General features: G+C 35.9%; 1 protein-coding gene across 1 annotated transcript in view; it reads left to right on the forward strand.

Annotated features, from left to right (window-relative positions):
• Nucleotides 1-24,408, forward strand: part of LOC136033764 (serine/threonine-protein phosphatase alpha-2 isoform) — a 54,828-nt gene that overhangs the window by 16,748 nt on the left and 13,672 nt on the right. The window contains exons 3-4 of the mRNA XM_065714659.1: nt 4,719-4,949; nt 11,796-12,010. Of these exons, the coding sequence (XP_065570731.1) occupies nt 4,719-4,949; nt 11,796-12,010 (446 nt within the window). The remainder of the gene's footprint in view (nt 1-4,718; nt 4,950-11,795; nt 12,011-24,408) is intronic.

Here is a 24,408-nt window from a genome sequence, read left to right on the forward strand (position 1 = left end):
AAATAAAATTCAGGTTGATTCTTACCCTCCTCCATGGAAGTTTCGTCCACTAACTAAGGCTGAATTTTCAACTAGCTAGTTCTGAATTTTTCAGGAAAATAAACTACAGAGTTCAAAGGTCATCTGCATGTTTATACTGATGGTTTCCTAGTTGAGAAAACCTGCTGCAGCAGCACTAATCCTACAGACCTCTGACCATTCAAAAACCTCTTCGACTCAGCTCCTTAGTTTTGACGGCTGAATTGGTAGCTATAGTTGAATCATTGAAGGTGGCCAAAAATATACCTCCCATTTACGTAAAGTAGCATTCTTCTCGGATTCTCACACTGTTCTTAAACTAATAAAGACTTTAAACTGGAACGTAAAAGACACTGATTTGCAGGAGATACGAGAACTACTCGATTTTTTGTATCCTAGATTGACATAGCAGTGACTTTCCAGCATATTCCTAGTCATGTAGGTATGTGTTATAACGGAAAAGCGGACAGTCTTGCTGCAGAGACAGTGAAGTCTATCAACCACAACTTGCTCAAAAGTGTTGAATGACGCTTACAGATAGAATTAGAAACCGCTATTCTTATAGAAAGCTCCCTCCTGTTCTGGCTCCAATTTTCAAAGAGCCTGAAAACAATCGAGCCCACTTCATACTTTAAAGCTTGGCAGTGATACTAAGAGATTCTGCAACTCGACTGAACAACCTTACAATACTTTCTCCTCGAGTTCTCGACAAGTATTCCTGAATTTATAAACTGCATGCCCTATCTCAAAAATAAAAACTTCCACCAGACATTAACCTGATTGCATGTGCTCATTTCCCTGCTTCCATTGAAAAGGGGTTTTACAAAGACGCAATTAACATCTTAAAAGATTTAGATGTGCTTTGAAGGATTTGAATTGTGTTTATTTCGTCTATTGTAAACTCGTGCAGAAAATAGCTTTAATGGGCAGGAAGAGTCGTATTGGTTCTAGGCGGCCTTTAGGCCTTAAACTGCGGGGAACAGATAGGTCGAGTACTACAGAGCAACGGCTTGCAGTAGCTTGTTTCAATTCACTGAGTGGGTCAAAAGGAAAAGAGTTGAATAGTCTTCGACTGAAAAGCCCACGCTTGCTGAAACAGAAGAAGAAGTTACATAAAACCGAAACGAAATTAAGTTAGAACGAGCAATGAAACCAGCTTTAAACAAACTGAAATTACCACACATAACTACATAGAATAATTACCACATTATCTACGAAACATAATTTAGGATCATTTCTTAATTATTCATTCGTTGATCATGAGTCGAAAGAGGTTTAACATATTTATATCTGCAAAGTTAAAGAGGGAAAAGTGTTTGAAGGGTACGTGCCCAAAGGCACTACTTTCGGCTTTTTAACCTTGGTGATGCATAACAACTAGCACTGCTGTTGGTTTAATAAGATCCAAGCTGCTCGTGTTTATTTTTATTTACGCGACGTATTTTGATTTGGTCTTGTATTTTGCAGCCTTAGCCTCAGATTTTTAATCACTATTTTCATATGTAATAGATATACTTAATATCGTAGCAACATTTGTCCTAGATTTGTAATCAGTAAGCTCTGAATCTTTCAATTGCAAAATTTAATGTAAATCAAACATCGTTTGTAAAAAATATGTATTTTTGTTTCTGATTTTGTACAATTACGCTGCAATCCTAATGATCAGGATTAGGCTGCTTAGACTATTCTCAAAATGCTCGCCGAAAGAGCGTGGTTCGATTGAGGTATAATATATCTTTGTTTGAAGTTGGGGAAGTGGAGGGGGCTCTTGTTTGAAACAGGATATTTCATTTCCATCATTTGGGAAGGATATAGCCTGTGCTAAAGGTTTTGGTTTCCAATATTTGTATATTAGCCTCGGATTTGTAATCAGCAAGCTCAAAAATCCTTTTAAATCGTACCTTTGGTGAAAAAAAAAACATTTAAGAAATATCTGTTTGGGAGTTTTGGTTTGGGACAGTTATTCTGCAATCTTATTGCTTTTTGATTGATTAACAATTAATCAGTATGGACTACTACCCTATATATATATATATATATATATATATATATATATATATATATATATATATATATATATATATATATATATGGTGAATGTCCGAAATAACTTTTTTTCTTCTTGGGTTTAGTCAGCGTTGCCAGTCAACTTTTTCAGTATTATGTAAGGTTTGGATTTTGAATCTTACCGAACCTAACTTAACTTTTAACTTTCACCATCAAAGCCTATATAAGACTAAAAAAGCTGATTTGCAAAGCTAATTGAATCCAAGGAGATAAAATGAATTTTCGGATATTCACCGGTGAATCGACACTAACCAGCTATCGGACATTGGCAGCAACATATTTATATATTTTTGCATTTGCCATGGTTAAGATTTTTTCGCCATATCTCCAGTCTTTTTTCAATGAATCCACATCTGAAATAGCTTTCCAATATCTCTGTATTGAAGCTGAAAGCTCACTCATTTAGAATGGGCACAGATGACTGTCTTATGATTCTTATCACATCAATGTCAATTCTACCGTAAAAGACAAGCATTAATTGACTGAAACTAAAATAATGACGTGTTGTTTTTATGCCAGTTTGGTAGTTTTTAAATATAGATTGGATCCCTGAAAGCGGCTCTAAGATTCTAACCAAATTTTTTAGTGTTCACGGTTTATAGGGGCAGTAAGTTTTGCTTTGCCTGAAACACCAACAATTCAAAAAAAAGATCCAAACGTCTTAAATTATTGCTAAAAGCACTAGTTGTTAGAAAATCAAAATCTAGTTGTTAGAAAATCAAAATCTGATATCGTTTTGAAATGTGATGTAAATAGTTGCATTTCCAACACTTTCTTAAACAATTAAAATATTAGTCAAGATTAAAAAAGTCACATTTGGCAAGGGGAAAATATATTATGGAAATATCGTGGGCAGTAAAAAGCAAATTTCTGCCTTAACTTTTTGAACACGAACAGAAATTGAATGAGAAAAGTAGTTATTTTTATTTTAAATAAAATAATTTTTGACGATTTATTAGTGTGTAAAACTTTGGCGAAGTAACGAAACCTGGCGTATTACAATTTTCGGGAAGAAAGTGGAAAAATTCTATCGGTGGTGCGCGGATACTTCTTGAACAAGCTTTGGAGTTGGTACAGGCTAATCATTTACGCAAATCAAGTCAAAGCTTCTGTCTGCGCTTTATTTTATCAGATTGAGAAGCCTTGGTGTAGTTGCATTGTTCAATTCTTATTAGCTTCAATGCCATAAGCTGAAAAACGAGAAAAAACTTGCTTTTTTACTCTTGTATTGAAATGCAAGTCACGTAACTACTACCTGTGCAACACGTAGTGGTAGTTAATGAGACTAGCACCACATATGTAGTTATACATGCAGTTAATAATATGGCTGTGTTTGTAATATATAATCCATATATTTTTTTAAAACGTGATCTTCAAGTAAACTTGGCTTATGTAAAGTTAGAATAGCTGGAAAAAATCCGAAAAACTTATGTTTATCTCATTTAGTTTGGTTTATCACCCTTTTTCTAAAAAATAAAACACAGTTGAGATGTATCGTACTCTGTTAATGTAATAGCGCTTATGTTTGATATTGTCTCTGAAGACCTAATGTCTTTATTATATGCTTACTGATAAAGTTAATAGCTCGAACTCCGTTGCTAAGGCAGCACAGTGTTACAGCAACAGTGACCCCTAGATTGGTGTTGTACAAGTCATAATATTTATCAGATGGACTCCAAATTTCTCCTAAGCACCATTTTCGGACAACACTACTTTTAACACGGAATTGGACTCCAGTTGTGCATATTTTTTCAGGTAACCGCTATCGGGTCTTTCAGAACCCGTGTTCAACCATGCTGTTCTGGCATGGTCTAATTTTGAAGAACCCTTATCCAACGCGCTTGGAACCATAAGATGATAATACTTTAAGGTTTCGCTGGGTTGAACACAGAGAACCTGAAAACGATTTTTTGCTTCAAAACCGGTGCTTGAAAAAGGGACTTTTTATTCAAGTATCCTTCTTATTGGTGCGGATGACAAGAATGTACTGGTCGCAGAGGTTGCTCCGAGTTCTGATCTCTAATTGGCAAACTAAAATGCCTGTTATTATTTTTTTGCGAAGTTTGCCTGAGATCTTGTAGGCCATTCGGGTATATGTGCAAACGACCGAATTTTTATTCTTATCCAAATTCCATAAAAACAACATTTGGTTTTCAGATTGATTTTTCCGGAAATGACTTGACAAGACTCGGAAAAAAGAGGGGGAAAAAATTAGAAACTGAATATTTTGTTATATCTGGTTTTTTTTTAATGTCTGAACTATTTCAGAAGTAAGAACTAGAACTTCAGTTTTATTTAGGCTCTAAAAGAAGAAAAAAAGTCATAAATAATGTAAAAAAAAGAAGTTATAAGATATGACAGTGTTAGTTCTTTGTTCTTTGGCTGCCCAGCGTGTGAATCTATTTATCTTCAAGTTTGAAAAACTAGATTAAAAGCCGCGATCCCGACGGTGGTCCACTTTACAGGCTAGTGGCCTGCATCTATGGCAGATTTGTAATCCAGTAATTCTATGATATCAGAAGACCTGTTTTTATCAATAATGCGGACAGGAAGTTATTATGGGAGTTTGGGGCTTTTACGGTATTCTTTAATGTTTATGTTTTGTCAATATTAATAGTAAATTCCTTTTGCAGGTGACATACACGGACAGTACTACGACTTATTGCGATTATTTGAATATGGTGGCTTCCCACCCGAGTCCAATTACTTATTCCTTGGTGACTATGTAGATAGAGGGAAACAGTCCTTGGAGACAATTTGCTTATTGCTGGCTTATAAAATTAAATATCCTGAAAACTTTTTTCTGCTCAGAGGAAACCATGAATGCGCTTCTATCAACCGAATCTATGGATTTTACGATGAATGTAAGACCCTTGTTTTTGAATATTTTTTGTAATTTGTATAATTATCTATTTGAATATATGCAAATTGAATCATTTGTTCATTTGTATATATCAATGGGGATTGTTTGCTTATGTAGCTTTTTTTTTGTCCGTGCTGTTACGCTTAAATGTTCTGCTGATATTTATTAATCAAGCCCCCATCTATTTTTGGTTTCGAATTGATTTGATATTCATCTATCGAATTGGCCAGTGGCCTCACGTGGAATTTGAGGTTTATTCCTTCCTTTCCTAGATTTGGGAAAAAAAAATTCTATTTTGTGTACTTACTTTGGAAAAGTTGTTCCCTCCCTTGATTTATAAATTTTGTCCCCTCCCCCAACATTTCTATTAACAGCTGCCACTGAAATTGGCACACCGTGAACGTGCTTCGGTCAACCAATCTTATGTATATTTTTTGAATATCAGACCACTTTTTTTTTAATCTCAGATTAATAGAAACCTAAAAGTTGTAATTTGCATACTTCAACTTATTCATCTACTTGTTCTTTGTGTGTGTTTTTTTCTCGTTCTGTTTCAACTAAATTACATGTGCAGAAACCTGTATGTTTTGGTAATTTTTTGTGGCAGAAAGCACAAGAGGATCAACCGCAATAATACTGATTAGATTGATAACTGGGTGATTGTTGGATTTTCTTTTCTTTTTTCTTTTTTAATAGCACAATATTCGCAACTATATCAACAATGATGATAGGTCATCCTCATTTTCAAACAGTTCGTGGTAACGAACTGTAGTAAGGAGCGACCCGGCTCAATAGAAAACCAAAACTCTAAAAAATGGAATTTTGATACCAATAGCTACATCAAAAGAATTGCATTTTAATGCTGATTTTAAATATGTAAGTTTCATCAAGTTTAGTCTTACGCACCAAAAGTTACGAGCCTGAGAAAATTTGTGTTATTTTAGAAAATAGGGGGAAACATCCCCTAAAAGTCACAAAATCTTGACGAAAATCACACCATCAGATTCAGCGTATCAGAGAACCCTACTGTAGAAGTTTCAAGCTCCTATCTACAAAAATGTGGAATTTTGTATTTTTTGCCAGAAGGCAGATCACGGATGCGTGTTTATTTGTTTTTTTTTTTTTTTTTTTCCAGGGGTGATCGTATCGACCCAGTTGTCCTAGAATGTTGCGAGAGGGCTCATTCTAACGGAAATGAAAAGTTCTAGTGCCCTTTTTAAGTGACCAAAAAAATTGGAGGGCACCTAGGCCCCCTCCCACGCTAATTATTTTCCCAAAGTCAACGGATAAAAATTCTGAGATAGCCATTTTATTCAACGTAGTCTAAAAACCTTATATCTATGTATTTGGGGACGACTTACTCCTCCACAGCTCCCGTGGGAGGGGCTACAAGTTACAAACTTTGACCAGAGCTTACATATAGTAATGGTTATTTTGAAGTGTACAGGTGTTTTCAGGAGGATTTTTTGGTTGGGGAAGGGGTTGAAAAGAGGGGGATATACTGGGGGAACTTTCCATCGAGGAATTTGTCATGGGAGAAGAAAATTTCCATGAAGGGAGCGCAGGATTTACTAGCATTATTTAAAAAAAAAATAATGAAAAAATAAATATGAAAAAGTTTTTTTTCAGCTGGAAGTAAGGAGCAGCATTAAAACTTAAAACGAACAGAAATTGTTACCCATATGAGGGGCTCACCTCCTCCTAAAACCTCGCTCTTTACGCTAAAGTATTTTTAGTAATGTCAACTATTTATTCTACGGCTTTTGTGATTCAGGGGTCATTCTTAATGAATTGGGCCAAAATTTAAGATTTAGTGTAAAGAGAGAGGTACTGACGAGGGGGCGAACCCTCTCATATGTGTAATAAAACATGAGAATAAAAAATTCTTTACGTAAGCTAGTTTATAAGTTACGTATATCTTTTACTAATAAAAAGATTCGTAAAAAATTAAAAGTTCTAGTTGCCTTTTTTATTAACCAAAAAATTGGAGGGCAACTAGGCTTCCTCCCCCGCTCTTTTCTCAAAATCATTCGATCAAGATTATGAGAAAGCCATTTAGCCAAAAAAAATAATAAAAAAATATGCATATTTCGTTTTAATTATTTCTCTGGGGAGAGCCAAAATCAAAACATGCATTGATTCAAAAACGTTCAGAAATTAAATAAAAAAAAAACAAGTTTTTTCAACTGAAAGTAAGGAGTGACATTACAACTTAAAACGAACAGAAATTACTTCGTATATGAAAGGGGCTGCTTCCTCATCAACGCCCCGCTCTTTATGCTAAAGTTTTTTACTGTTTTAAAAAGAAGAGTTGAGAGAAAAAACCAAACTATAGCGTAAAGAGCGGGGCGTTGATGATGAAGCAGCCCCTTTCATATGCGAAGTAATTTCTGTGCGTTTTAAGTTTTAATGTCGCTCCTTACTTTCAGTTAAAAAAACTCGTTTTTTTTATTTAATTATATACAGCTTTGATGTGTTTGTTGTACCTCGGATTGAATGCTTCAAGCTAGGGATTTTCAGGATTACATCCGCTGAGAGGTTATTACCGGAGGTAACGGATCGTCTGGCGAAGCTTATTTTTAGGTATTCCTGACGGGATGTACTCTGCTCAAGGTAGTTGGTGTAAAAGAGCTTTTTTTGCGAATGTAGCTGTTATGAAGAATTTATTAGACTTTCTTAATCTTCAGTCAATAAGAATTTTATAGGATTCGATGTCTTTTAGCATAACGTTATCTGTTGCGTAGCCCCAAAATGCCAACTACTTAGCCCCGAATGAAATCACGTTATCTTTTGCGTAACCCCAAATTGCCAACTACTTAGCACTGAATGATATCACGTCATCTTTTGCGTAACCCCAAAAAGTCAACTACTTAGCCCTGAATGAAATCACGTTATCTTTTGCGTAGCCCCAAACTGCCAACTACTTAGCCCCGAATGAAATCACGTTATCTTTTGCGTAGCCCCAAAATGTCAACTACTTAGCCCCGAATGAAATCACGTTATCTTTTGCGTAGCCCCAAACTGCCAACTACTTAGCCCTGAATGAAATCATGTTATCTTTTGCGTAGCCCCAAAATGTCAACTACTTATTCCTGAAGGAAATCATCTTCATAAATGGATTGCTATGATGGTGCTCTTGTACCAGAACCAAGTAGAGTTGAGATTATGACTATGACTTCCTGATATTTGATTCTTCTTTTTAATAATATATTTTACACGAAAATTCTTATCATTTCAAATGTATTGTCATGTAAAATTCCACCTAAAAACTTACTGTCGAAGACAGCCATGTTTTGCCTATATGGTGATAATCATATGTGAATTTGGTTTTATTACTTTAATTTCTCTACGCTCTTAAGTGTTGTAAAAACTAATTACTCGCACCTGCTCACTTTTTTCAGTATCTAATAGGGCATAAAGTTTCACTTTAATTTGTTTTTCACAAGCACTCAGTGGGTTTATATATTTATTTTTATAAAATAGAGAGTTAATCATGCTGCATTGTTGAAGAACTAATATTTATCTGAAATTAAAATTGCCTAAGTTTTTGAAAGAAGACGTTTTGTTGTTGAATTAAACATTTTTATTCTTTTTCTTTCCCAAGCTCAAATCCACCCAAATTGTGAAAAAAAAACTAGTACATTTTGGTTTCTATCTCATTGGTATAAGCAACATCTTGTATTGCAAAAAGCTAAAATAGAGTTACTGAATATAACTGAAATAGAAATATCTATAAATAACCTGGGTTAGTTTGTGCCGTGGTCAATATGTATTTTTAAACTAATAGGGGTATTCTCACTCCTGGAACATTCATTTTATTATCATATCATGGTAAAACAATTGTTCATTTTCGCTCTAGTAAGATGGATTTCGGTAAATAGATAACTTGTTTGTATCACTGTTGATTTGAGCATCCAGTTCTCTAAAGTCATAAAAGTTGCTATTCTCATTAACAAGAAATTAAGTATCTTTATCATGAAAAGTCGTACAATAATAAGTTTTTACACAGTCTTCAAAATTTTATCATTTCTGTTTAAGGGCTTTTATCAGCATATGTCGAATAATGCCAAAAATAAGTTGGACTGAAATGTTGGACATTACTAAAGCTAAAAATCCGCCTTATCGGGTTTTTATGGCACTCTAATTTTTATGACAAAAATTAGAAAAAATGAGGTATTTTTAACTTACAAACGGGTGATCAGATCTTAATGAAATTTGATGTTTGGAAGGATATCGTGTCTCAGAGCTCTTATTTTAAATCCCGATCGGATCCAGCGTCATTGGGGGCAGTTGGGGGAGGGGCGGAAATCTTAGAAAATGCTTAGAGTGGAGAGATCCGGATGAAACTGGATGGGGTGAATAAAAACAAGTGCAAGATATGTGACTGACATAACCGGATCCGCTCTCTTTGGTGGAGTTGGGAGGGGGAATAATTCGGAAAAATTCGAAAAAATGAGGTATTTGTAACTTACGAACAGGTCACCAGATCTTAATGAAATTTAATATTTAGATGGATCTTGTGCTCTAAAGCTCTAATTTTAAATACCGACCAGATCCTGTGACATTGGGGGAGTTGGAGGGGGAAACCCGAATTCTTGGAAAACGTGAAAATTGGGGTATTTTTATCTTACGATTAGGTGATCGGATCTTAATGAAACTTGATATATATTTAAAAGGATCTTATGTTTCTGATGCTCCATTTTCGACTCGAATTGGATCCGGAGACATAAGGGGTTGGAGGAGGGAAAATGAAATCTTGGAAAACGCTTAGAGTGGAGAGATCAGGATGAAACTTGATGGGAAGTAATAAGCACAAGTTCTAGATACGTGATCGTTATAATTGGAACGGGTCCGTTCTCTTTGAAGGAGCTGAGGGGTATTAATTTGGAAAAAATAGAAAAATTGAGATATTTTTAACTTAAGAACGGGTGACCAGATCTTAATGAAATTTAATATTTAGAAGGAATTTATGTCTCAGAGCTCTTATTTTAAATCCCGACCAGATCTGTTGACATTGGGGGGAGTTGTAGGGGGAAATCTTGGAAAACGCTTGGTTGGAGGAATCGGGATGAAGCTTGGTGGATAGAATTAGCAAATGTCTTTGATACGTGATTGACGTAACCGTACTGGGTTCGCTCTCTTTGGGGAGTTGTGGGGAAGGGTTCAGTGATTTGGCGCTTCTGGACGTGCTAGGACGATGAAAATTGGAAGGCGTGTAAGGGAGCTGCACAAATTGACTTGATAAAGTCGTTTTCCTAAATTCAACCATCTGAGGGGCTAAAGGGAGAGAAAAATTAGAAAAAATAAGGTATTTATAACTTACGAGTGGGTGATCGGATAGCGCACTCTGAACTCCCCCCGGTGAATATTGTTACTAAGAAGGATTTTTGCTTCTTTTTTTTTCAAGCACAATAATAGCGTGTCCTTTTCATTGGAAATAAGTCGAGTGGGTTTATTTTCGTTGTGTAAAATTGCGTTTCTTGAGCTCATTTCATTGGTGAACATTTTTCTTCTTTATTGTTAGCCGTACTGTTTGTAATTTTCTTTCATAGGGTTACAAATTAAAATAGGATGTTATGCTGACTGAAAAACCGACTGTAGTACTGTGCAGAATAAATGATTTTATTTTAAGAGGGTTACAAAAGGTTGGTATCTACATAAAATGATTTTTGATAGTTGTATTAACCAGTGTTTTATTTTATACCTTAAAACCATTTGAGCCCGTTGACTTGTAATCTCGGCTCGCAGTTTCTTCCTTTGCCGCTTAGTCTAGGTATATATTACTGTATTGATCTGAGGCTTGTATCTGCCATTGTGTATTGATGCAATAAGTAAAATGCCAGTTGCAATCATACACTATTGAAGAAAAATGACTTGAAATAAATTTATTGTATAGAGTAAGGAACCTGAGATCGTAAAATCGGAATTTTAAAGTGAGATATGGTTCGACAACAGGGATCCCCTGCTTGCAGTTACCACCATTCTATTTCCTTATCTGTTTATAGTCCCCCTTAAACTTTCTTTATGTCGTTCCTTGTGATGTGTGGTTGCCATTTGAAGCACACGTTCCTTTCCTTATGGATTCGTAATATCTGAGACAAGGAGTCTGAGTTCACTTCATGCATTTCAGATAATGAACGTGTAAATGGTCCACATTATTCGTTTTTTTTTAAGCTATATGGATTCCGCTAACTCAGGTCTTAAGCAGGCCAGGGCTTAATGCATAGCCCCAGTAGGTCCGGGTCTAGGGGCGCAATAAAAAACAGTGAATGATTTTTTTCTTGTTGTGATTTTGATTTTGGTGTGATTTATCGTCAAAGTACCAAGTGCACTTTGCTGCTGCGGTGTCTATTCACAGAAAATTGATTTTAAAACAACACAGGAATTCCGTAGCCGCTTATAAACTGACAGATGTCCCCCAAGAATGGCAGCTGAGAGTTCCAAATTGCCTCACTCTTGCATTACTTTTGGCTCATCACTCATCAGCTGCCATCTGTCCAGGGCTTCCACTATTCCCGAATTTCAGGGGATTTCTCAGTAAATCTTGGTGTCTCCCCTAGGGGCGCCAAAGATTTGGGGCCTAAGGGTGCAAAGATTTAAATCTGACTCTGGTCTTGAGTAAAGACCTGGGGTATTATTTGGGGGGGGGGCAGTTGCTCCTCCCAATAATGTGGAGAAAAATTATTATATATCCCATGCCCCTTGGTTCGTCCCTGGTAAAGACATTCCAGATGAGTGAAAAACAAGTCCATAGTGGAGGGTATCTTTGTCTTCATTGATTCCGATGTTTTTCACGGTATTAATTTCCTAGCTTCTTGAGCGATATAAAAATACAATTTGTTCCTAGGTAAGAGAAGATATAATATTAAATTATGGAAGACTTTCACTGACTGCTTTAACTGCCTACCTGTTGCCGCCATTGTGGATGAAAAAATATTCTGTTGTCATGGAGGGCTTAGTCCTGATCTTCATAGCATGGAACAGATCAGAAGAATAATGCGCCCAACTGATGTACCTGACCAGGGACTATTATGTGACCTGTTATGGTCCGACCCTGACAAAGTAAGTCTATTTCCTTGTATTTATCGTGTCAGGACTTGATCTGAAATTGTGTAACAGTTGCTTGAAGGTCAGTTATCGAAAGTTGAAGCACATCCTCTGTCGTTTTTATGTTTTGTTAGATATATCGTGTGTACATAGTTACCAACATAGATACTCACAGATCTGACACTTCGGGAGTGTGTTATGCGATTATCAGATTTTTTTTTCTAAAGAAAAATGGGTGTCAAAATTAGAGATATTAGGCCTCTGTTTTTCCAGAGGTGATTGTCTCTTGGGTCAAGTTGAGGATTCCTACTTTGACTGTTGATAGTGCTAAAGAAATGTACTCTTTTTGTTTATCCAACATATAAAACAAAATGCATGCTCCTGTAGGTTTGATTTGGGATAGACGAGGCTGTCTTAAGATACAGAGGGAGCCCTGAATATAACTCTCCCCCCTACTCATATGTTCTGGGGGAGTCCGTTTTTCATCTTCTGTCAGATTTATTATTGTATAATAAAAACCAAATGTAATCTATCCAATTTTTTTTGCGCTACATGTGTCTTGGTTTGACAAACTTATTGATGAATCTGCATTTTTCATTTGACATCAGATAGTCCGATTCTCTCTGAGTTGCGAAATCGGCAGTATATCATTCTGGGAATAAACCTGGCATATTCGTCACTTCTCATTTATTGGGCACCTCTCTTTTATTTCTCCCGGGAAAAAGGAACTTCGAAATATCTAGATTTTGGCATGGTTAAGATTTCCCATTTGATAAATAGATTTTTGATAATATGAAAACTGATTTTCTCAAATCATCAAAGAAGACACGTTTGAAATCATGGATATGCACCTTAATCGCTATTTCGTAATTTCTCTCATATTAGTATTCGATTTGCTTGCTTGATGGTCCTGTAGCTTTAATTTTTATTGATCGTACTTGGCCCAATGCTCGATTCTAGTCTATGACTATCTTACAAATCCCATCCTTCATTGTAGCAAGGGTACAAGTAATTCTGGCAAATTTCAAAGGAATTTGAGGAAAAATACATATTGCAACACGGTTTTTTAACTGACTTCTTTCATTTGTATTATATATCTTGTCCAATTAAGTATACTGTTTTTAAAACTGATCTAGAATAGTTCAAAATGGTTCCGTTGATATTTGAATTAAAATCAAAATCAACTGGGTGGAAGGGATGAAAGACATGAGAGCCATGGCTAATTAGAGTAAAGCCAAGGCAGATAGTCTCTATGAGAAGTAAAGCTGGCATAACCCTTTTTCAGAATTATTTAAAATTAGACATCTCGCACACAGTAGAATAAAAAGAAATTGCATTTTGCCTATTAATTATTAAGTTAATTATAATCAATGTAAATAACAAATTAAGGTAAAGTATCACCTGAATGCCGAACACAATTATGGGGCCCTATGAAATACTTTGGAATACTCTACTCATGCTTATTGTTATTGCAAAGGCAGAGTTTATAATAAGCTGTCGATTTAGAGAATTCCGCAGGGGCTGCATATAAGAGTTGTTTCGATCCATTTTTGCTGTGTTTAGAAGCGACTCTATGCTAATATGTTTTCAAAATTCAACAGTCAAAACTCCGTTGCCGACAGAATTATGATTTGTCTACACGCATAAATTCACAAGCAGATAATTTCTAGCCCCTCCTCTCTTCAAAAAAATTTGACTTTGAAGTTCATTTTTATTATGTTACGCCCCACCCCCTCGCTGTTGCTCAAATCCGTTGGCAATTCAGTATACTTACGTGATGAGCATATACGTTTTCAGATAGAGTTCCAGCCAAAGAGGCAGAATCTGGTTCAAAAATCAACATAACTTATTATAACATTGCTCGTATCCTGCTTACAGCCTTATCATTTTCTTGGGAGATTTTTTTCACAATTGCTGCCCCGTCCTCCCTCAAAGAAAGTTTTGAGCAAGACCCGTTATTGTATAGATATTTATGTCCTTAAAAAAGCTTAGTTAGGTATTACGTTCCGCTGAATGATTTGCTAGAGTTCCCTTTAAGGTTTACAGGTGTGAGTTCCATTGACGTTTATGTGACATTCAATTGACAGAACCGTATTTTGGTGCGCCACAATTTTGGATAAGTTTCAAATTATGTATGGTCTGATTAAAGATAACGAACGAGAGATATGATTATGACAGAGTTCACATAGTTTTCACAACTGATGATAGTAAGAATCTTTTTTAAATGTTGAAAATATTCTAATAAAACTCTTAAGTTGCACCCTAATAGAACAAGAAAAAAACGCGACTCTTGATTGAGACTAGGGATGAAAGAATACCTAACACCTTCTTGCCAAAAATCGCATGATCCTTCTAACTTCACCTGGAGTGGCGAACTTTGTTTACAGAAGTAATGTTGCATGACTTTCTGTCACTTATCAGAATTTACCACTAAGTAATTTGAAAACACATTATAATGTTGAAATAAGTTAAAATTGACAAAGTTAGACCAAACAATGAATTGTACCATTTTTAAATATTAATAAATTAATTATTTGGCAAATAATAGAAAAGATTATCAGTTTATACTAGTGCTTTATTAAGTACTATAATGCTAACGGGTTGTCCCATTCTCATAAAAGGTATATTTTCATGTTAGATTTTGGCACCTCATTGAAAAGTAGTAAAGACAATTTAAATCGTTTTTGGAATTTACCGCAATTTTAGACCTCAGTGAATTTTTATTCGTCCCGTTGTCACACCCATCTATAAAAAGCCAAGATTTATGGCCATGTTCTTCGTTATTTTAACGTCGCATTTTTGATAAAGAATCAGAAAATTGAGTTGCTGAGAGGTTGGTTTGCTTAGCCTATTTAAACGCTAATTCGTTCCCAGGTATTTTCTACTAATACTGAATCTGTTATCTTTTTTCAGATTCATCATACAAATAAAACATTTCTTCTCCAAGTTTTTATGTTTTTGAATTTAGAGATATCGTAACTTAGTTACGTGACTTCGAGTAGAGTAGCTTTAAATTACTGTTATTGGTAAATAATACAAATTAACGTACCACAACTGGACAAATTACCAAATTGCACACAGGGTACACTATTGGCGAAGCAGGATTTTGCTTTTATTGACAGAAGTGACTATGCTTTATCTCAAAGATCTGTCAAATGTCACACAACTTGCGATCTTGTGTTTTAACCGAAATGGAGAACAACTGGCGTCATGCCCGTTGAGTTTTAGGCGGCAAGAAATGCTGGTTAGTAACACTAATTCCACGATGACCACGGGCTTAGGTTGTGCATGTGACTGACCTTGTTCTTGTCATACGGACATCTAAAAGTTATCGTATTTCAATCGTATTTGGTGGGAAGAAGGGGTCCTAGTATGTTTTTCATTTTGTTTTTTTGGGGAAGGGGGGATGGGACTAAACATGAACATGCATCTGTGGAATGGGAAGGTCGCTAAATTCGAGTTTTTAGAATGTTTATTAAAGGAGGTTGTTAGTATCCGCTTAAGCTTTGTGGGAGGAAGCAAGAGTCCCATGTGAACCATTTGGGTCTTAGAACAAGGTCTTTCATCTTCGAGAGGTGGAGTATCCTTAAGTTTATATTATCATGCATTATCAAAAAAAGGTAGTCAGGCTCAAATAAACTAATTGGGAAGGGGAGGTGTAAGGGGACCTTCAGTTTTATGGCCAAAATATTTTGGTACTTATGCACTATTCATAATAATGGTAGATGGAAATATATTATGTGCATTATTCGGTACACGCTCGAGAAATGAAGTTCGGTTAATCATAATGAAATATATCGAAATATGATGGAAATATAATACTTTATTGAATACTACAACACATAATTATGGATGGGGGGGCTGCACAGAACGTAATATATTAAATACATAACCCAATCAAAATACCATCTCTATATATTAAATATTTAACAGAAATATATACCTATAATGTAAATTTCAACTTAGCCTAAGCTAATTTTCTTCTGATACTGACAAAGTAGAAACTGGTTATTGTCTTATCTGTAGATCCACATTCTCGAGTGTGAATCGAATGATGCACAAGTACCAATATTTTTTTTGTCATCACAAAAAAACTATATGGTACAGTTTTTTCCCCTATTATGCATAGAGTTCCACAGGTTCTTCTTTTAGTTCTATTTTTTTCACTAATTTTCCCGACCTTCCTATTTTTTCACTACTCGATCGGATTTTAAGTTTCCTACTATCTAATAATATGGATGTATTTTTACTAAAAACATCTTTATATGGTTTACAACAAGGCTAGAAACCTCATTCAGGAAACTAATCATCAAGGAGCTATCCTTATACTTGATCTCGAATCATTATATGTTCTTTCATATGCATGTTTTACCTTTTCTCAGTTCCATGTTGACCTCCATGAGCCCCTAAGTACTCCACTGTCTTTTAGTTCGGATCAAACTAATTGTCATCTTCATTCCTGTAGTTTCCCATCTAAGGTCGGACTTCACTCCTGTAATAGCGAGTCATTACGGTGCTGTATGGTGCTCGAATCAGCTTGAGGGTGTCACTCGTTTAGCTTCTTTGAAAATTGTTATGATTTTAGGTCTTCTCTTTATAAGTTTTTTTCGTGTGAAGGATTGATTGGAGTGTATTTATTATTTGTCTTTTAATTTTTGATCAATTTTTTTTTGCTGAGTGATCTTATAATCTTTATAACCCTCTTTTTTCTCATTCCTTTTCTTCTTTCCTTTCTTTGGATTCATTCTAAGTGACTCATGTAGGTTCCCCCTCCTTTACAGGCCAAGGAGCTTTTGACAGAATTTGTACCGTATAAATATTATAAGTTTAATTGATTATGTTTAAATTATATCATACCATCACTAACATTTAGCTGAATGATTTGCTGTGTTAACACATCCAATTGTTAATCGGATGGTATTAACGCCGATGGTATTAAAAGCCTTTTCTGATCACCTTGCTGAAGTGGAAACAAAGATATGAAGAAATAATATTTTTAGTAGTGAATAATCGACCGAGCTTCCTTAAATTTCCCATAGCCAGCTCGAAAGTGTCAATTCACTGTAAACTAACACAGACTTAAAGCAAAATTAATGGATATAGGCTGCCATAAAATGCAGGATTCAGTCAACATAAATTATTGTGGTGGCGACCGCAAATGTCATTTGTTTGAGTATTAAAACAAGAAATGCTTATTTTGCCTACTCAAAGAATGCAACAACTTTTGTTTCGCCCTTTTTTTGTCAACAAGTGAATTTAGAGTACAATATTGATATTTTGCCGTTAACTGAAAGTTGTTCTCTATCTGAAATGGGAAGGGAATACGCTCTTTATTTGGAAGAATAGGAAAATAAGTTTGGAAGAACAGGAAAATAAGTCTACGAACCAAGATTAGAATATTGGAAGTAATGACAGTGGTCAAATTTGGTGCTGAAGCATGGGCGTTTTCCAGAGAAATAGCTTATAGATTGTTTTGGTCACCCGACTGACTGACGGTATTTCAAATATTAGGCTCTACGAAAAGTGTGGTTCAATCCCACTTTCCGGTGCTATAGTAAGGTGCTATCCCACTTCCCGGTGCTATATTTACTAAGGCTTACGATACACTTACATGCCTTTCCAGCACTGTGGAAAAACAATCAAACCTACTGATTGTTCAGCGGTCTATGTCGTTTTCAATAAAGGTAGCCTACTTGTCTATTATATAAAATACACTCGAGAAGTGAAGTTTGGTGACAATAAAGTATGATTAGCAAAATTGTGAAGGTAATTTGTGAATTATTGAATTGGGAGCTTTGGCGTCGGCTGACCGTCTCAAAGACAAAAAAAGTTCATTATTTGCGCGATTCTTGAGGACACCGGTAAGTTTGCTTTGACTTGTGGTAGAATATAGTGTCTCACCATGGATGTTCAAGTTAAGATTTGGGATTTGCCAAGGACTGAAGAACAGGCAATATATTTTTCCAGGATAAGGGGTTGTTGCCCAAAATAAAATACTGCGTCAATGGACACACCATGACTTTGTACTATTACTATAAGTGATATTTTTGGAAGTGTAACAATGCATTTTGGGAACATATTTCCAAGTTGTAGTTTTCTCAATTTTGCTAATAAAGCATTCTATTTTCATCATATTTGTTAATTTCATTAGCATTAACCAAACTTCACTTCTCGATTGTTTTTTCTATAATAGACAAGTACCTCAATAAGTGCAAAAATAGAACAAAATAATAAAACACTACATGCGAAAGAAAATACCATCTAAAAAAATTAATTAACAGACTGTTTAATAAAGAACATATCTTATATAGGTCCTCATCGGGGATACAACCAGTCTGTGTGGGTTTGATACAACCATCCTTGTTGCTATGTTATTGAAGGAATGAGCCTTGAAAATTCCTCGCAATCCAGATGCTTGCAGTCATAGCTGGAGTTTTATCTGTGAAACAGACTGGAATTAAATAAAAAGGACTTTATAAATATAACTTCTAGAAGCATAAAATTATAATAAGCATTGCCTTTTCCCAAATAGCTTGTAGGTTCATGAATACCAAATCAGTATCTTAAGAGAACTCATTGACTTAGCATTGAACTTAAAAGATACCAACAACACTGATATTTCCCCATTTTTTCTTGAATTCCCACAAGTGAATACAAGTATGATAATTAAAACTGACTGACCTAATTGTTTCTATGTAATTGGTAACTAGAGGAAACCTGTCTATGGGAAAACTGTATCTGTTCGTATAAAGGGGATTCAATACCTTAAAGGATCACCATATCTCGTCCATTATTAAAGTTTTTAGTTTTTAAGGCCAAACTGTTTAGAACAGACTTGGTGGTCTCGCAATAACTTTTAGAAATTGGATTAGAGATATGAATAAACGACAAAAAACCGACATCTTCTTTCCCAGAAAGCTTAGAAAAACCACTTAGCTTTTCTCGTTTTATGCCGGATATAGACATTCAGCTTTGATTATTCTTATATTTTTTTGAAGTGCGTATTGTTTTTTCGATTAAACGATGCAGAATTTCCCTTTCCAAGTTCAGGAAAGGACAGTCCCTAAATTTTTTCCAACAATCCTTCTATGACAACGCCAAAATTTAGCTCAAAAGAAATATTTTTGGATCAATTTTGCAGCTTTTGGAATTACCTCTCGTGCTACCCACTTCAATTGAAAACCTTAACGACACAATTTCAATAAACAACAAAGAGAGGTAAAACTCTACAAAAAAAACCTCAAACGAGACTACGGCCAGTAGAGAGGAAAGACTAAAATAACGCGGATATTTCGCCTGTATCCAAACTAGGCGTCCTCAGCACAAGATAACTTAACTAAAAACAAATAAAACCACCACCAATAATAATAAATACAATTGTCGCTACTGATTTACGTAGGGAAAAGAAGCTATTAGAGTTACATCAATGAGAACATCAAAGCAACTGAGGAAAAATTGTGACAATTGAAACTTAGTTAATTATTCTGTTGCGAAATAATCCTCTTGTCAGCTAATATTGAAGCAACTCTTTTTAGTCTAGTAGGTAGATTAATAACCATAATAATAACAGAAATAAAAAACATATATTTGCTAATCTTTCAATAAATAGTGACACACGAAATTTAAATATTGACCCAATTTATGATTGTCTTTTGAAAAATGAACCACTAGTCAATAAGGGAATTAAAATTTTACACAATCACCAGGGGACTAGATTACCTGCTAGACTCGTCTTCGCCAGACTCTTCGAAATTTTTACTATATGAGTAGATTTTTTCAATAACTACAGGTAGCCTTAAACACTTTTCTTATTCTAAAAACTAAATCTGATAGATGAATAATTTTGAAATTACCAACAAATCCGTATGCCGTAGGTATTTTTAAAGACCACGCTGCCTTTCCATGACGTACAAATAATAGTTCAATAGCGACCAATCCTTTTATTAGACAGTGAAAACAATAGCAAAATCTCCTGATATTCCGGTCCAAAATCTCTACTGAACTGTTATTTGTAATTCATATGCCAGTTTTGATTATAGAAAAATGCCCAATTTTCTCAATTCCGATTAGTCATCTCATCACTGCTTAATAAAGCAACTTGAAATAATTTCGCTCCGCATATTAATATTTTTTTTTTAGCGAAAAACGAAAATCCATATAGATTCTAGGATACAAACATTTACTGTCTGAGTTTCTAATTGAAGTACTTTAATACATTTGTGGAATAAAAAGTGGTTCGATATTAAAAAACTTCTTGAAATTTGGGCAATGAACTTGAAAAAAAAAAACACGCAACTAAAGTTTATTGTAACTGTTAAATTGTTACAAGTATATGCTATGCTTAAAGGGAACACTTTCTCAATGAAAACTAAGAATTTATCAAAATACATAATGTACGAAGTCTCCATTTGGAAGCACCTGGTGTTTTAAGCTTGAACCCCTTAATTCTAAAAAGCAGATAGCAGCTTGGGAGAAAAATCATGCCTTCAGGTTGTTTGAAGAGTAAGAAATACATGGATCTATATTATCCCTTTCATTGTGGGTCTTAAGTGACAAGGCAATGTAAAGAAACATGATTGGACTCCCTTTATTTATATCCTCCCTTGATTCATTAACCCGTGTTTGGCTTTTCTAATCAAATAACATTAGCTCCAATTTTATCTAACAAGTGTTACATCTTGAGTCCTTACTTGTAAATTTTTGAGGAGTGAAATTCACTTTTGATGTTAGATTCACCTTTTTCTGTTTTCCATCTCGATCAAAAGACAGAATATTAAGTTAATAATCGTTGTTTAAACCTAAAAGTTCTCGAAAAATAAAAGAAACCAGATTTAAAATAAAGAACACATCTTTTGACTCTGTATTTTGCTTTTGAGAACCAATATGATATCCTTTTCGAACACTGTCTGCTGAAGGGTAAGAGCTAGATAACATCACCATTGAACTTTGAAAAAGAAATAGTTCGTGAAGGGACATATACAGGTTTTCTGGGGGGGGTAGTAGTAAAGTTGGTAATATGGATAAGAAGTGCTCATGAACTGTGAAAATGGGGATTTTAAGAGGGGACAGTCCTGAGACCCCCCCCCCCCCTTCCCACTGCATACATCCCTGAATTTTCGGTTTTTTCAAAGTCTAGTTCACCTTGAAAAACCGTGATCTCTTAGTTTTCTGATTTTGGAATGATATATGACGTGAAGAAGCTAAGGTATTTTGGGGGTCTTATACCCTTTGGTATGATAGTCCACATCATGGTCCAAAAATACTCGGAAGTAGGTACATCACGCTCAGAAGGTACATTACACATTTGTTTTCATTCAGGCGCCTTTTTTATTCAGTGTTTTGTATGTCTGCCAACTTGCTAATTTACCCCATTTCTTTTAGTAGATCCTTGCGACAAGACAATCAGCCAGGTTGAGATAGGGTATTTAGATCGTATAAACTACTTTAAATATCTTGACCTGAAATGAGACTTATTTTCAAATAATCTTTCTACATCCGCTCCTGTTTAGAGTAACTCACTTTTCAGTGTAATTTGTTTTTTGTTTTTTTTTCTTTACTTTTAAAAGGTGTGGGCGATATTATGAACTGTCAAAATCCATGCCAGACTTAACTTGAGGACATTAACCCCAGTTACCATTTCGGAAAAGTGAAGTATTATTTGATTTTCTACTTTTTCTTTTTAAAAATAAAATATCAGTTAATTGGCGGCGAAAAGAAAAAGCGTGAAAGCTTCCGTTCTTTACTTGATGTATCTAGAAGTTATTTTTGACTTTGATAGGAGTGGTGCCAAACTTATTCGCATCAGTGGACGCTCTTGTGCACATTACGATACAACATAAGAGGAATCAGAGTTATAATGATGACAGGAGGGTTGGTGGATTTTCGGGTTTTATGAGAGAGAGGGGCAAAGAGCATGCACCTCATTTCAAACTTCCTCTGATTGCGATTTTAAATTAATTTGATGACAATTAATCAGTTGCTAAAGCAATTATAAATTGCTCCAGTCTCAAGTGCCAACAAGAATTAACCTAAAGCGTTAAGCTGTTTTCACGCACGTATGGCACTTGGTATTAACCAAGTGACATAAAGCGATCGCAAATTCTGTCGGTCTGTCTGTCTGTCTGTCCGTCCCGGTTTTGCTACTTCAGGTACTTCCAGGCAAGCTAGGACGATGAAACTTGGAAGGCGTATCAGGGACCGGACCAGATTAAATTAGAAATAGTAGTTTTCCCGATTTGACCATCTGGGGGGGGGGGGGGGGAATGGGGGCCCGGTGAATTCGGAAAAAATAGAAAAAATGAGGCATTTTTAACTTACGAAGGAGTGATCGGATCTTAATGAAATTTGAAGTTTGGAAGGAATGGTGTCTGAGAGCTCTTATTTTAAATTCCGACTGGATCCGGTGACATTGGGGGAATTGAGGGGGGGCTAAAATCTTGGAAAACGCGTAGAGTGGAGGGATCAGGATGAAACTTGGTGGAAAAAATAAGCACAAGTCCTAGATACGTGATTGACATAACTGGGACGGATCCACTCTCTTTGGGCGAGTTGGGGGGGGGGGTAATTCTGAATTAGAAAAACGAGGTATTTTTTACTTGCGCAGGAGTGATCGGATCTTAATGAAATTTGAAGTTTGGAAGGATATCGTGTCTCAGAGCTCTGATTTTAAATTACGACTGGATCCGGTGACATTGGGGGGAATTGAGGGGGTGAACCAAAAATCTTGGAAAACGCTTAGAGTGGAGGGATCGGGATGAAACTTGGTGGGAAAAATAAGCACAAGTCCTAGATACGTGATTGACATAACCGGGACGGGTCCGCTCTCTTAGGGAGAGTGGGGGGCAGGGTTAATTCTGAAAAATTGGAAAAATGAGGTATTTTTAACTTACGAAGGAGTGATCAGATCTTAATGAATTTTGATGTTTGGAAGGATATCATGTCTCAGAGCTCTCATATTAAATTTCAACCTTATCTTGTGAAGGGGATGTTTGGAGGAGGGGCAGAACCTAAACTCTTGGAAAATGCTTAGAGTGGAGGGATCGGGATGAAACTTGGTGGGAAAAATAAGCACAAGTCCTAGATACGGGATTGACATAACCGAAACGGACCTGCTCTCTTTGGGGGGGGGGGGTTAATTCTAAAAATTAGAAAAAATGAGGTATTTTCAACTTGCGAAAGGTTGATCATATCTTAATGAAATTTAATGTTTAGAAGGACATCAAAACTTGGATCTCTTATTTTTTATCCCGACCGGGTCCAGTGTCATTAGGGGGGGGGGGGGTGGCGAAAATCTTGGAAAACGCTTAGAGGGGAGGGATAAGGATGAAACTTGGTGGAAAAAATAAGCACTAGTCCAAGATAGGTGACTGACATAACCGGGCCAGATCCGCTCTCTTTGGTGGAGTTGGGGGGGGGGTTAATTCGAAAAATAGAAAAAATGAGGTATTTGTAACTTACGAACGGTTCATCAGATCTTAATGAAATTTGATATCTAGAAGGATCTTGTGCTTTAAAACTCTCATTTTAAATCCCGACCAGAACCGGTGACATTGAAGAGAGTTGGAGGGGGAAGCCAGATTTCTTGGAAAACGTGAAATCGAGGTATCTTACGCATGGGTGATCGGATCTCAATGAAACTTGATATATACAAGAATATTATTTCTCAGATGCTCCATTTTCAGTTTGAGTCGGATCCGGGATATAGAGGGTTGGAGGGGGGAAACAGAAATCTTGGAAACATGACATCTTGGAAAACGCTTAGAGTGGAGATATCGGGATGAAACTTGATGGGAAGTATAAGCACAAGTTATAGATACGAGATTGACATAATTGGTAAGGATTCGTTCTCTTTGGGGGAGCTGGCGGTTGTTAATTTGGAAAAGTTAGAAAAATAGAGGTATTTTTAACTTAAGAACGGGTGACCGGATCTTAATGAAATTTGATATTTAGAAGGAACTCATCTCTCAGAGGTCTTATTTCAAATCCCGACCAGATCTGTTGACCTTGGGGAGAGCTGGAGGGGGAAGCCAGAAATCTTGGAAAATGCCTATAAATGTCGTAGATACGTGACTGACGTAACCGGACTAGATCCGCTCTCTTTGGGGGAGTTAGACGGTGGAATTCAGTGCTTTGGCGCGTTTGGTGCTTCTGGACGTGCTAGGACGATGAAAATTGGTAGGCGTGAGGGAGCTGTACAAATTGACTTGATAAAGTCGTTCTCACCGATTCGAACATCTGGGGCTGAAGGGAGAGGAAAAATTGAGGTATTTTTAACTTGCGAGTGGGTGATCGGATCTTAATGAATTTTGATATTTAGAAGGACCTCGTGACTCAGAGCATTTATTTTAAATCCCAACCGGCATTAAGCCTCTGATTTTCCTTTTAAAGCAATCTATTGATTCTTAGAATTTGCT

Source organism: Artemia franciscana, chromosome 12, assembly GCF_032884065.1.
Source record: "Artemia franciscana chromosome 12, ASM3288406v1, whole genome shotgun sequence".
NCBI classification, from domain to species: Eukaryota; Metazoa; Arthropoda; class Branchiopoda; order Anostraca; family Artemiidae; genus Artemia; species Artemia franciscana.